This window comes from Echiichthys vipera, assembly GCF_963691815.1.
Source record: "Echiichthys vipera genome assembly, chromosome: 11".
NCBI classification, from domain to species: domain Eukaryota; kingdom Metazoa; phylum Chordata; class Actinopteri; order Perciformes; family Trachinidae; genus Echiichthys; species Echiichthys vipera.
In genome coordinates this window covers 13,245,763-13,259,188 of record NC_139836.1, presented here as the reverse complement: position 1 = coordinate 13,259,188, position 13,426 = coordinate 13,245,763, and the positions used below count along the sequence as shown (strand labels likewise).

Here is a 13,426-nt window from a genome sequence, read left to right as displayed (position 1 = left end):
CACATACTGTACACAAACACAGTACGGTGTGACCATTTTTTGCAAACACACTTCGAGAGTTGTTTGTTGTTGAAGAGGGATTCCGTATTAGCCTCTTTTGAAGAACAGTTAAAATACTGTTTGTCAAATCTGAACAACTCCCCTGTTGTGTTGGTCTTAAAGTAAATATAATTAGAGCGTAATTTATATGGCACTTTAAATTTGAATAGTCTCAAGAAAGTAGGGCATTCATTAGAGAGTTATGTGACAAGTGCTTAGAAAAGATAACAAGAAAGAAAGTGATAAAAGCAATAAATAGTAAAGCAACACTTACAGAATAGAATAAGATCAAATAAATCTATAACCATTAAACACAGTAACATGCAGTATAATGTCAGATGCGTTTTGAAGTTTTCTGGTGTTAATTTAAGCAATAGCTCACGACAGGCTGTGATCTGTTGTAATAACATTGCTTTTATAAAACGGTCATCAAGTATGGCAAAGTTATAGACACATTTCAATTTAAATAGATTACATATATATATATTTATATATATATATTTATATATATATATATATATATTTATATATATATATATATATATATATATATATATATATATATATATATATATATATATATATATATAATTATTATTATTATTATTATATTGAATAATAATGTTCACAGTTAAATAGAAATTACTATTTCTGACAATAGAGTCTGGTTGCTTTACGTTTTTGCTTAGATGCATAGTGATACAATTGTGCAAAGGAATTGGACATTATAGCTGTTGAACGGCTATGAACCGATCAGTTTGCTTGATTTGAGATAGCCTTTTTTAAAAACAAGATATATATATATTTTTTATAGTTGTGTAGTTGTGTATTTGTGTTAATTGTGCACTTTTTGCATTCCCTGCTCCAATGAAAAATTTAGATTATGCAAAATTTTGCCCTCGGTCATTTCTGGCAAGTGTAGTTATATCCCCCTTTTGTCTTGTCTCCTTCCAATTGTGAGCACAACTAAACACACCTGCTGTGGAATACTTTATTTGTGGTTATACAAGTTAAAACATGCATCCAGTGGCCAAGTTGTTAAGAATCAGTATGAGGCTGAAGAAGCATTTTGGTCGTGAAAAAATTGCAGTTGATGCAGTTGTTGCCCTATCGTTACCTTCAGTCCACTAACCAGCGTATATATCATAGAACAACAGTGGAGAAAGCCTTAATGCTTTCTCTTCATCAGTACGGTGGCTAAAAACCTCTCATGTCTGACCCATAGACTGAGAATAGTGAATCCCCTGAGGGGTGTGATGGATCACACTGAGGCATATTGACAGACAAACTCTTCCAACTGTGCTGCAGTGTAATTTATTCTAAAAAGTGCTCCACATATTGACTATACCAAATAGGTAACCTGATTTGCTGGCTCTATAGACAAGATGGTGAAATAGAGTGTGTTTTTGTTAAAACACACGTGTAAGGAGGTTGTATGAGACTTGTGAGCGACTTATAATGTCTGTCTTACAGAGCTGACAGTCTGCTTTTGCAACTTGCATTTCCTCTGCTGTGTGCTATCTTGACATCTGAGTGTTTTCTATGATTAATCCTTCCTGTGTGCTACATCGAACCATAACTAACCTTTACAGTGCAGGCAGTACAAAATCATTTCATTCTGTTCCTGTGAGAGAGGTTGTCTCAAGGACTGAGTGTTCCCATGCTGGAAAGCTGTGCCAAGGCCTTTTGTGAATGGATTAGTTACTATTAAGCTGCCGGGCCTGATAAATTAGGATTTATAAAGATTATTACAAAATACTTATGCCCTCCTAATGCTGGTGATTGAATTTGTGAATCATATTGAATTACTGCTGTGGATTATGGTAAGGTATGTTGAATAGGCATAGAGAAATGACTTACTGTGCTTTGTTTAACAACACAGAATGTATTGACGCCCTTGAAGTGTCTGCGCTATCTAGCCCAGCCTCTCACAATCAGCCAAAGACCCGTTTCCCCAAAGAAAACAACCATGACTGCTATCTTCAAAAATTCCCTACAACCTTAAGGCTTGAAGACAAATGGATGGTGTACGATTTTAATTGCCTACTAACACCCTCCAGTGTAAGAATCTAATTATCTTTGGTCCATCGTATCGGAGAAGCCTATAACTGTTTCAATATTACACATCCAAAGGGGCTGAAACTGCAGAATAGCCTGATAATGGCTTCTTAAACAAGTTTGCCTCTAAGAAAACATTCTTTTAAAAAAGACCAAGCTTCATCTTGTATTCATTTCCCCAAAGAGGAACTTGGCACAAACTTCGAACACACTCCATTACTTCATACACACAAAACAAATTATTTTGTCAACACAAATCAGTGTACAATGTTTCCTCTACCAGTGACGTTACTTGGCATGTTCATGCAGTCATCATTTAAGATCCCAATGCCAAATATCAGGTTCATACTTATTATATTATATAATTATTTTAGGGTTTCTACTAGAACATGTTTAAATGCTTTAATTTTCAAAAACACATCATTTTTCTCATACTGTCTTTCTGAAAATACCTGTCATTGCAGCCGGGTAATGACTGTAAAAGCACTATAGCATCACTTCTTACATATATATAGTATAGTTGTGATATCACAACCGTACAGAAGTCGTGATGGCTCGTTTAAAGACACAGTTTCTGAATACCATTTTGATACTTTTAAGTATTTATATAGGACCAGATAAAACACGCACACACTCACAAAAAAGGCTTACCTCTGTTACTGTCTTCACTTTCTTCCTTGGTTGTGGATTTTGTAGATGTGTTATCTATAAACAAACAAAGATAAATGGTGATTTACAGACAAGCGAATGACATGTTGGTACTGTATTCCCCAGCACCATCAGGATGTGGAGGCGTTACATCTTGTCAATTTGAACTATTAGCTAAACTCATCGTAGAAGTGACTTTTTCTAACTTGGCCCATCCTGCCTCAGCCAACCACGTTACAATAGCCTGTGGGAGGACTCAAGAGTTCTTACAGCGTTTTGTTTTATACCTGCCTGACAAAAAAAAAGATTATTTTGAGAGAGAAGGGAAGAATGTGAGGCTTTGAGACCAACTCCAGAGTGTAGACTGAGACAAAAGCACCATTCCATGTGAGAATGGCAGTCATTCGAACCTTTGAATAGGCTCCAGGCTGAGCTGATTCAAAGTCTGGCTGATGGAGCAGAATAAAAGGCTGGCCCTTGGCACCGGCACAGAGGCCCATCAAAAAAGACCAAACTGGACCGGGGCAGGGCTGGCATGATGATACAACAGAGCTAGGAATTATCAGGGGTTATTTGAGTTGGCTTAATATGGCCTGGTGCTATGTTATTATTGAGTATGCAGTATAAAATTGCTGGTGTGTAACACGACAGAAAACAATGCTCGGGCGGTATCAATAGGACAAACTCTCAAATGCAATTCCTCTCAGCCAAATTTTTATGACTTAGCCGTTACATGCACATTGTTTCACTCTGGAATATCACATTTTACAGTGCACTTATAAAGCAGCCCTTTTATGTTCACCCAAAATGGAATCTCATTGAAAACACAGATGCGTGTAATTGGCAAATCATGGTGGTAACTTTTGGAGGGAAAACATTTTGATAGCACCCTGGGTTCTACATCTATGGTAATCTGAACACTTCCTTAGACAGACAGTAAAAATAACATTGCTCTCTGCTTAGTTGGTTACACGTGTACTATGACGTCTTCGAGGGACACAGCCGTTAAATCTGGCACGCTCATGCTTTGAATCCCCTTGTACTCGTAAAGAAAACCTGCCATCAGGTGCTTTCGAAGCCCTACTGTACCTTGGAGAAAACTGCTAAAGGCATGACATTTCATCAAACATTTAATAAAAATAAGTAACAGCTGCAAAACTCTATTATACTTGCTATTCAAACATTATACACTTATATACACACTTCCATGAGGCTTTCTCTTCGAGCCATTGCTTATTCAGGACATCAGTGCACAGACAAATGTCAATATTTTATCCCGATAATCAGTATCTTGGAGTTCGAGGCTGTGTGCCAAGATGGTGCGGTGATAAAAGCATTATGCACTGACAGTTGTGTTTGTGCCATCGCCTGGCGCACGCTGTTGAGGGATGTTGCTTTGCTATTTTTTTGTCACTCGCTTAAGGTGGTCTGAAGGCATTGTGTCCGTAAGCCTGATGAAAAGAATGGTGTTTGGAATTAGCCCTGGATATAAGCTGTTGTAATGTAATGTACCTGACATGAAGTATTTTTAACCGCAATGTGTCAGGCCCAGGATTCAACTTGTCACTGAATGAATAAACATTCAATTTCATGTGCTGCATAAAACCTGGCGAATCACTGTCACCCGTTGAAGCTACGCCACTCACTCAGCTTCTGTGTGCTTTAATGGAGGTGTTGAGGTGAAAAGGCAACTATGAAATATTCTGTCACTCACCTTCCTTCAAATGATCCTCTGTAAACCCCATGTCATTGTCTGGGAGAGGGGTGTGGGGGCAGCAGCGTGTCAAACCATGCTATTTTACAATGTTTGATACAGCGAGTCATCACAACCTGTCTCCTGGATTATAATGTTAGAGCAGTATTTTGATGCCATACTGCTGTGAAAACAGTTAACCAATTAAATTAAAACTTGCACTATTTCCTGAATTTAATTAATTGAATGAATTATTTTAAGCAATTTCTTTAATCGATAGTTGGCTGCCTTGAAGTATTATCGATTTATCATTCATTTATGAAATATATTGAATGTTTTTCCTTTAGAAGCATTTAACCACTGACACGACAAAACAGAGTAGGCTGCATTAGGAGTTAAAAAATCAAGTAAACACAAACTTACTTGAAAAATAAACTAAATACCACAAAACAACGACTTAATTCAAAATTGTAGCGCTCCCGTCTGCAGACCTCATTACACGATGGACCGATACTGCAGCACAGCTACTTAAGTTTTACACTACTCTACCAACGTGTCCCACTTCTTATGCGTTAACAGTTAAAATATTTTCACCAGTTCAGTTATTAATGGCCGTCAACCATTATTTGATTGATCCTTGACATCCCTAAATTGAATTATGATTTTAGTTTTGGTACGAAAAGAAAAAAGCTCATCCCATTCACACGTCCAAAAGCTGGCTGTTGAAACTCTTTCACATCCTCCTTCAACGCCAGCTACCATGCTGAGAAATCTTACCCAGTGTTCTCTCCCGCTCCAGACGGCCTTGGAGCTAGTGAGTTATTACACTAAATGACTGTGTATGTAGGTGTGTGTTTTGGGGGGTGGGTCACATTCAGAAGACATTCTTTTTCAATTAAACCCATACTGGTAGGCTCAGCAAAAATTACACAAAACCTCCCATTTCCTCAAATTACAAGGACTGCAGGCTGGGGCGAACAGCTGCGTCTTAAAAAAAACCCTTTGATTTTCTCTGCTTTTCCCTATACATCTATTGTGTGAGGCAGCCTGACTGAACTAAAGGTGTTTCTGGCTGGTTGAGTGAAGTTGCACAGTCGGAGATGAGAAGAAGGCTTTGGATGCTGCTTCAGGAGGAACTGCAGAGTGAGAGATGAGGAGAGAGGAACCGTGGATGCTTGCTCACGGATCCTAGCTCCCATCTTACAAACACACACTCGTACACTCTCAGATCTCAGCATGCCTCAACGTTCTTTGAGTCAAGCCACTGAATATATTGTGCGTGTATGTGTGTATGCGCCTGCATTTTAATATGTATGGTTCACATTAATGGAGTATGTTTGAGGGCACATATATGACTATATACAGTATACAAGTATGGCTGTGCATTAGTCTGAGCAATGATTGCACTGTGGTTAACAAGCAAAAGCAAGTGTTAGCTTTGATGAAAGGCTGTTGTCATCTGTTCTGTAGAAGTGTTACCATCGGAGCTCCCTGTGGATCCAGCGACAGACTTTTCTTTTGTATAACACTGAATAAAAGGGTACAGTGCATTAATCTAACCCTGCTTGGGGAAACAAAGGATGGCCCAGTGATACAGTATAACAATAGTGCGAGAATGGAAACATGGGTTGTCTCAGCTACTGCCGCATGCTATAGCATTATTACCACTGCTCAACACTGCTGTCAACACAGGAAATGTGTGTTACTTAGTCTAGAATAACAATATGTGACACCTTTATTTCACTCTTGGGATAAAGACAACACAATAGCAGGATTAGGAATTCTTACAAGATGGCTTGCTTGATCTTTGGATGTATAAAAAGTATGATATGGAATAAATGAGAAACTAAAGGAAGAGACATTTTGTGATGGAATGAACACCAAACAGTTTGTTTTGCTATGGCAGTGAAAAAATATGGCTGCAAACAGACGGACATACTCCTAGCCTCTGTGGTAGCTCTCGCTACAGTAGGTGTCTCTAGAGTCACCTCCAGAGTGAAGCACACGCGCGCGCACACACACACACACGCACACACACACACACACACACACACACACACACACACACACACACACACACACACACACACACACACACACACACACACACACACACACACACACACACACACACACACACACACACACACACACACACACACACACACACACACACACACACACACACACACACACACACACACGCACACGCACACACACGGTAAAGACAAAAACAATACAAACTATTCAAACTTTTGACATCTTAGGAAATATACCCATTTCCTTTCTTTCGGAAGGTTAGATGAGAGGATCCATGACACTGTCATTTCTGTGCACTAAAACTAGCTTTGTTATATGGCCTGCCTTCTCTGGTTGCCTGGCAACAACACTGTGATGACAAAACTCCAGAAAGTCACTGTACCTGCCACCTGATTAAGAAAAAAGACAACTTGTTTTTACTAGGGCTGTCAAAGTTAATGTTATACTAACACGTTATCGCAAATTCCTGTTAATGCCAAAATTTTCTTTTGACGCGCGATTAACACAGACCTAAGTTAGATGCATTAACCACAGTTATCTGCATTTACTGTCAATGTGAATTAAGCTACCACTAAAGTACGTCGAGTCTCAACACGCTTGCCGGCCAAGGTGCAGAGAGCACTCCCCCTCGCCAAAGGTATATATAAAGTATAGCCAAAGAAATTAAAGTATAAGCTATAGCCTAACTGCACTATATTAGCTAAGTCTTAGTTCTGTATTACACTCCCCACTGTTATGCACACTTTATTTATTGTTTTAATTTATTTTCTGTTATTACCTTCGCACTTATTAGAAGGGGATGTTTTTGTGAGCCTTTATTCCCCCACGATGAGGTAAGAAACAATTACATTGTGTAAGATTATTTGCTTTAAATGTGAAGGATCCAGGAAAAGATCATTGATGAATGGAAAATTTAACTGACCAATGTACTTGTTGTTCAATGTGTCGGTTGTTGTGATGCATGAGGTCAGTGGTTTTGTGTTGAGCTGCTTAAAGTAGGTAGTATTACTAAGTAATGTTACATTCAGGCAATGTACCCTTCCAGTATATATATTGAGCATGCAGTACCTTTGAGGTTTTTCTGGAGAATATTCTGGATAGTACTCAAGTGTTATTGTTTTGAATAGTTGTCATAATAACAAACACATGAATTTGCATAAAGCATATTGCTATTTGTCCACTCCCATGTTGATAAGAGTATTAAAAACTTGAAAAATATCCCTGTAAAGGAACATTTAGAACAGGTAAAAAATGTGCGGCAAATTTGCGATTAATCATGAGTTAACTACAGACAATCATGCGATTAATGGCGATTAAATATTTAAATCGATTGACAGCCCTAGTTCGTACACTTCGGTTTATGTTCACATCAACATAAACAAGATATAACATGATAATTAGTGAGCTTTACACATGCTTTTAGGCATGTTTTGTTTAATTTGGAGCAGTTTCCCCCTGCTTCAAGTCGTTATGCTTAGCTAAGCTAACCATGTAGTCGTGGTATTGAACCTCACATTTAACGCTTGGAAAGACGTATTGATCTTTTCATCATATTTTTGAAATGACAGTGAAATAACAATTTTGCAATCGTCTAAGTTCAATTTTAGTTTAAGTTTTAAACTGTACTATAGCCAAGCAACTTCTAAACCTCTCTAGAAAAATAACTGTCTGGCTTTTATTCTACATGTTGATAAGCATGTAGCAAGATATGTATTTGTACTTTTTTATGTTCACATATAATGAGCTAAACTGAATCTTCATTTCTGCCAAGGCTGTCTGAGAGACTCTGAGCCACTGTGCTCATTGACAATCACACCACTAACACACCATGGTCGACTCATTTCCTTACCCCGAGGGATAACCTTGTGAAAGAAACACAGACTTAATTTTCACCCCTCACAGGGTTTCTCTAGCCCTTCATACCCTCTGTCCACATATAGCATGAGTGACAGAAGTATGTAGATATGCATATCACAGCTTTACTTCTTCCAGATCAGTGGGGGGCTGAGGGGATGATTATATTATGGACATATGGGGGTAGCTGTGTGGGTTGTGAGTATGGAGTGTATGAAGAGCCATGTAAACAAATGTCAATTGGAAAGTCAGTGGAACAGTGGGAAAGAATCCAGCAGCCCCTACAGATCTGTGGGCTGTGTTAATATTGTCAGCACTGTGGCTGATTGAGGAGAAGAAGAGCTGGAGCCCAGCTTGTGGGCAGCCACCCGGATCATATTAGTGAAGGAGAGTACCCAGAATCAATTTCAACATGTTTTTTACTCTCTGCAACCACAGTTGCCTGACAGCTTCCATGCTCTCAAATAATACATGCCAAAGCAGGCATGTGGTCCATCACGATCTATGAACCAATCTGAATACTTAATAGAATGATGACATATGATTAATTGCATTGATTAAGCACTGTCTATTAATGATTATACTTATGCTAAAAATACAACCGTAGTAATTCCTTGACTTTTCTGGCTGCTGTTTCAAGGTGCATGTATTCATTCAAATGATGCAAACAATGAAGTTCCTTTAAAGGGGCATTTCACATTTGAAGTGGGTTTGTATGAGGCACTTTGAGAAGCAGGCACAAGTACTGACATGGAGGCTATGCAATGTACTGCTGTGAATGGGGGCAGCAGAAGCAAAAACACATTTTAGCCACAAAAAAAGGCTTTACCTTGCAAATCAGCCCTGTTTACATTTACGCCAGGGGAACTGAAGCCGTTCTCTGCAAACTCTCTGCAAAGTAACCAGACTCCACCGACAAAATAGGTAGTTTTTCCTCACAGAATACAGGCGCTGCTGGTCTTACTTAAACTTAAACAGGGCTCATTTGCAAGGTAAAGGGATGAAAATATTTTTAAAATAACACACACTTAAACTGATATTGTTTTTGGTGTGACCCCTTCAACAGTGCCTGTTCTCCTTTCTGTTTCTCCAACCTGGGGCGTGCTGACCATCTGCTGACTATGGATAAGTACCTTATATGACCCCACTTAAAAAAAATCCAAACTATCCTTTTAGCCGGATAGCAAGACTGTCACAGCACCACTGATCTATGTGCAGTTTATGGCTTTTCAATATAATGAATAGGACATTATATCACTGGTATGTGCTCAGTTGGCGAGGTGCGTAAATTGATAGAGAATGGTAACTACAGAGACTTACGTATAGTTGCTCTATATTAGGTAATTTGTCTATTTGCAAATTTCAGTATTTCTGCTTAATAGGCCACCTTTAAAAGCTTTTGTCTGTCTGTGAGAACAAACAGCAGCTCCTCAGGTGGGTTTGTTTGAACAGAGGGCACATACCAGTGCAAATAATCTGCAGTCATTTGTTCTGACGTTTCATTGTGATGTCAATATTCAATACTAGACTGGGTGCAACCTGTTATTCGTGTGTGTTATGTATGTGCTTGTGCGTCATGGCTGATGTGCCTCTATGCAGGTGTGCATGAGTATTCTTGTCAGCGCAGGCCATTTTTCAGTTTCCTCCTTCTGCAGAGATGCAACCATATTTTTGGCTTTCCCATCGTGACAGCTTGTGGGAATGCACATTGTAATAAAGCAATTTCCTGTATGCAAATGTCCTGTTTACACGTTCCTGCCTCTGTCATTGTCACTTGACAGATTGCTTGAATATGAGGAAAGCAGCTATACAATGAAAAATGAGAATAGTAAGACTTCAATAAAAAGAAATCTATTGTGCCTGCTCTCAGCTACTAGACACATTTTAAACTGATGTCACAGGGAAGATCTTGAGTTTCACACAACCACATATACAAATTACAGATAGATCAAGGCCACTATTCACAATAGCTCCATAACGGCTTGCTGATAGAGGAGGCTGTGGAGAAGCTCCTCCTTGAAATAATGAGGAAGCATGATAGAAATAGAAACTAATGGGCTAGTGACATGGGAACAAGGAGAGGTGCGAGTGAGGAAGAGAGGGACGGATAATATGGGGGGTCGACATGACAGAGGGTTATTGAAGACAAGATCATGTTGCAGTAAACAGGATTGTCTCAGGCCTCTGTGTGAAGCATTCAGTGTTGCCGCAAGATCTACCTGACTGTCTATCTCCGGCGGTGAAGATGATGGGATGTTCAGAAAGCATATAAGCACACCTGTAGAGCTAATTCCCGGCCTCAGATTCACTACTGCTACTCAGCAGGCTAAATGCAAGTCTTTTCACACTACGGGGTTAGGCATTCTCTACAAGGTGCAATCATACCAATCAGCATTCCTTTCTTTCAAGCACACCAATCAACTACTGTTAAATCCATATAGATGGTGCAACCTGGCTGGATAAAATATATGAATTCACACCCTTACAGTGTCGAGTCTACAATCACAGCACCAGCAATTATGTTATCTTTGAAACTTCTTCATGGAACATCATAAAAGAGCTGTGGTTTTCATGTCGAGAGGATGGCTTTGAACAAGGACATGAGGTAAAAGAATGAAGCAGATGTAGGCGAGCACGATGTTACAGAAAAACAATAGTGTCTGCCTCACTCCAGACTATGACCCTGAGCGAGAATATCAGACTTATTTAGCCACTTTGTATATAATGGAATTATTATCCTCTCTAGCCCACACATACACACAGAGCAGTGATGAAGGTGGCTCTGACCCCAGAGGTCAAAGGGCTTGTGACAGGCAAGACACTGTGATGGGGAAAGGCGCTCGGGTTGGCATCATAGTGTGTGCTGTGGAAGCCTTCTGGAACGACCCAACATTTAATCAAAGACTTACCTCTGCTTCCCTCATTAGCAACTCATTGCATGATGGTAGACAGTAGTTTTTACAGAGTTATCTTCTTATAATGGAGCTGTCAGAACTTTTCTGATTTCCCTTTGCAGTGTGCACAGACCTTGTTGTTATGTCCCCTCTCTGTTACCAGACCTGGAGAGATATAGGGCGTTTACCCACTGACAGCACTTTTAAATGGCGAGAGTGATAACTGGAGAACAACAGTTCTAGATTCTCATCTCAGAGCACTAATATGATGAGACGGGTGCTGGGTGTATGGGGGCAGGCATTATAATTAAGGTCTCTCCCAAGAATGTAATCTTTCAGAGTAGAGCCTGGGCGGGGAGCAGGACAGATGACGGGAGCGCAGGGGGAACAAAACACTCTCCATCTGGGAGCAGTGAGATGAAGGCCTGAGAGCCGGTATTCCGTTGGGGAGGCGGGGAGGGAAAAGTGAGGTAAATGGGAGGTAATGCTAGGCTGGTGAAGCCAGCCAGCCTCTTTCAGCTCCCCAGCTATTAAACTCAATCCTCCGTGGAGCCGCTATCAGAGCTGGTGACTGCTCCTAGCGCCCGAAAAAAAGATGATGGCATGAAAGGGGGGAGGGAATTGAGAAAGAGACAGAAAAGAGAGTGGGAGTAGAAGATAATGGATGTTTGTTTATTTCATGTATAGAATTGAGGAGCAGTAACCAAGAAAGATCAGTGGTTGCTACGCATCCCTGAATTTCTAAATTCACTGCGAGTACTATTATTACAGTCAATCAAATCTGATATTAAAGTCTCATCAGAATATCAACAAATATGTAAAATACCGTCTTGCTGGTTCGCTGACAAGAAGTCTAACTATTCTAATCCTATTAAGTCAAGCCATGAAGAACCTGACACATGTTTTACCAACTGTCAGTATAAATTCTCTCTGTTAATCTCCTAAATGGACACGCGGGTGCATTGACTTTGTTTACATTTGAAGGTGTCACCCAAGCCTGACATGTCCTTACTGCTCCCTCGAACAACACTTGTCTTGCTGCAGATGTTTCCCAGGACAACGAGGTAGAAAAGCTGTTAAGGCCTAAATGTGCATTTGGGTGGGTGGTGACATCACATATAACAAAAAAGCTTCAAAAGGAGAACTTGAAAAACACAACATTTAAATGATTCTTCTATCCAAAGCAGCAATAGGTAACAGAGGAAATGTAATGATAATCAGTAAATAAACATACCTGGGAAAATGACAGACATTTTCTTCTTGTAGATGGCAAAGTCAGTCTCGAGGAAGACGCAGAAAATGACCCGGGTGATCTGCACAGGAAACAAAGGAGTGAGAAGAGCAATGAGTAGACACGTTTAGATCTGATGGTAGTCTGCACCAGCAGGCCACAATCATATCCATCCAGAAATCTAATCAGTTAAATAAGTTGGGAAATTGAAACTTTTTATGTAAAACAAGACAGTGAGTTAAGAAGAAAAGAGAAAATAAAATCTCACATTTTTGACCAAATTCATGGATATTGATATTATAACATTATAACATAGCAAATATTGCTGCGTTCACAAATATTTACACAGTGAGATTTTGGATAAATAATCATCAGTAATGTGGATATAAAGTGGGTACATTACACTTTTACACTTTACTGTAATGCAGCCCTTAAAAAATAAGAAAAGACAACACTTATGTCATATTACGATATCCACAATATCGACAATATCTAGTCTCATGTCGGGATATCAATATGATATCAATATACTTCCCAGCCCTAGGAACAAGATCATAAAAAACAATACAGACAATGGCATTTGCCTTTATAGCTGTGCAGTTGTTTAAAAGTACATTATGCCAATGAAAACTGGAAGAGTTAAGTGGTCATCAACAACTGTAATATGTTATATATAAATATATTATGTTATATGTTGATCAAAGAACAGACGCAGAGGTGACAGGATCAATCCTTAACAATGTTAAAAAGAAATCTATGTGCTGCATTCGATGGCTGCTCACAAAGTAAAAGTCTACCATTGAAAAATTTCAATAAAGATGAAACCGGGCTCTTGGCACAAAATAACTTTAATAGCTCAGTGGGTGCTGATGATCAATGCCAGTCACTCCCCTGTTTCCTCACTGCCTACTGAGATGTCTAACTTTCTAATCACTCAGGATGACCTTGCTTTTTGTATTTGCTTGCGCT

At 39.4% G+C, this 13,426-nt stretch overlaps 1 protein-coding gene across 2 annotated transcripts in view; it reads right to left on the bottom strand.

Annotated features, from left to right (window-relative positions):
* macrod2 (mono-ADP ribosylhydrolase 2) overlaps positions 1-13,426 on the bottom strand; it is a 446,660-nt gene that overhangs the window by 24,829 nt on the left and 408,405 nt on the right. For both annotated transcript variants that reach the window (XM_083922595.1, XM_083922596.1), the window contains exons 9-10: positions 12,461-12,539; positions 2,749-2,802 (exon numbers count right to left, since the gene is read on the bottom strand). In XM_083922595.1, coding sequence (XP_083778721.1) covers positions 2,749-2,802; positions 12,461-12,539 — 133 coding nt within the window. The remainder of the gene's footprint in view (positions 1-2,748; positions 2,803-12,460; positions 12,540-13,426) is intronic.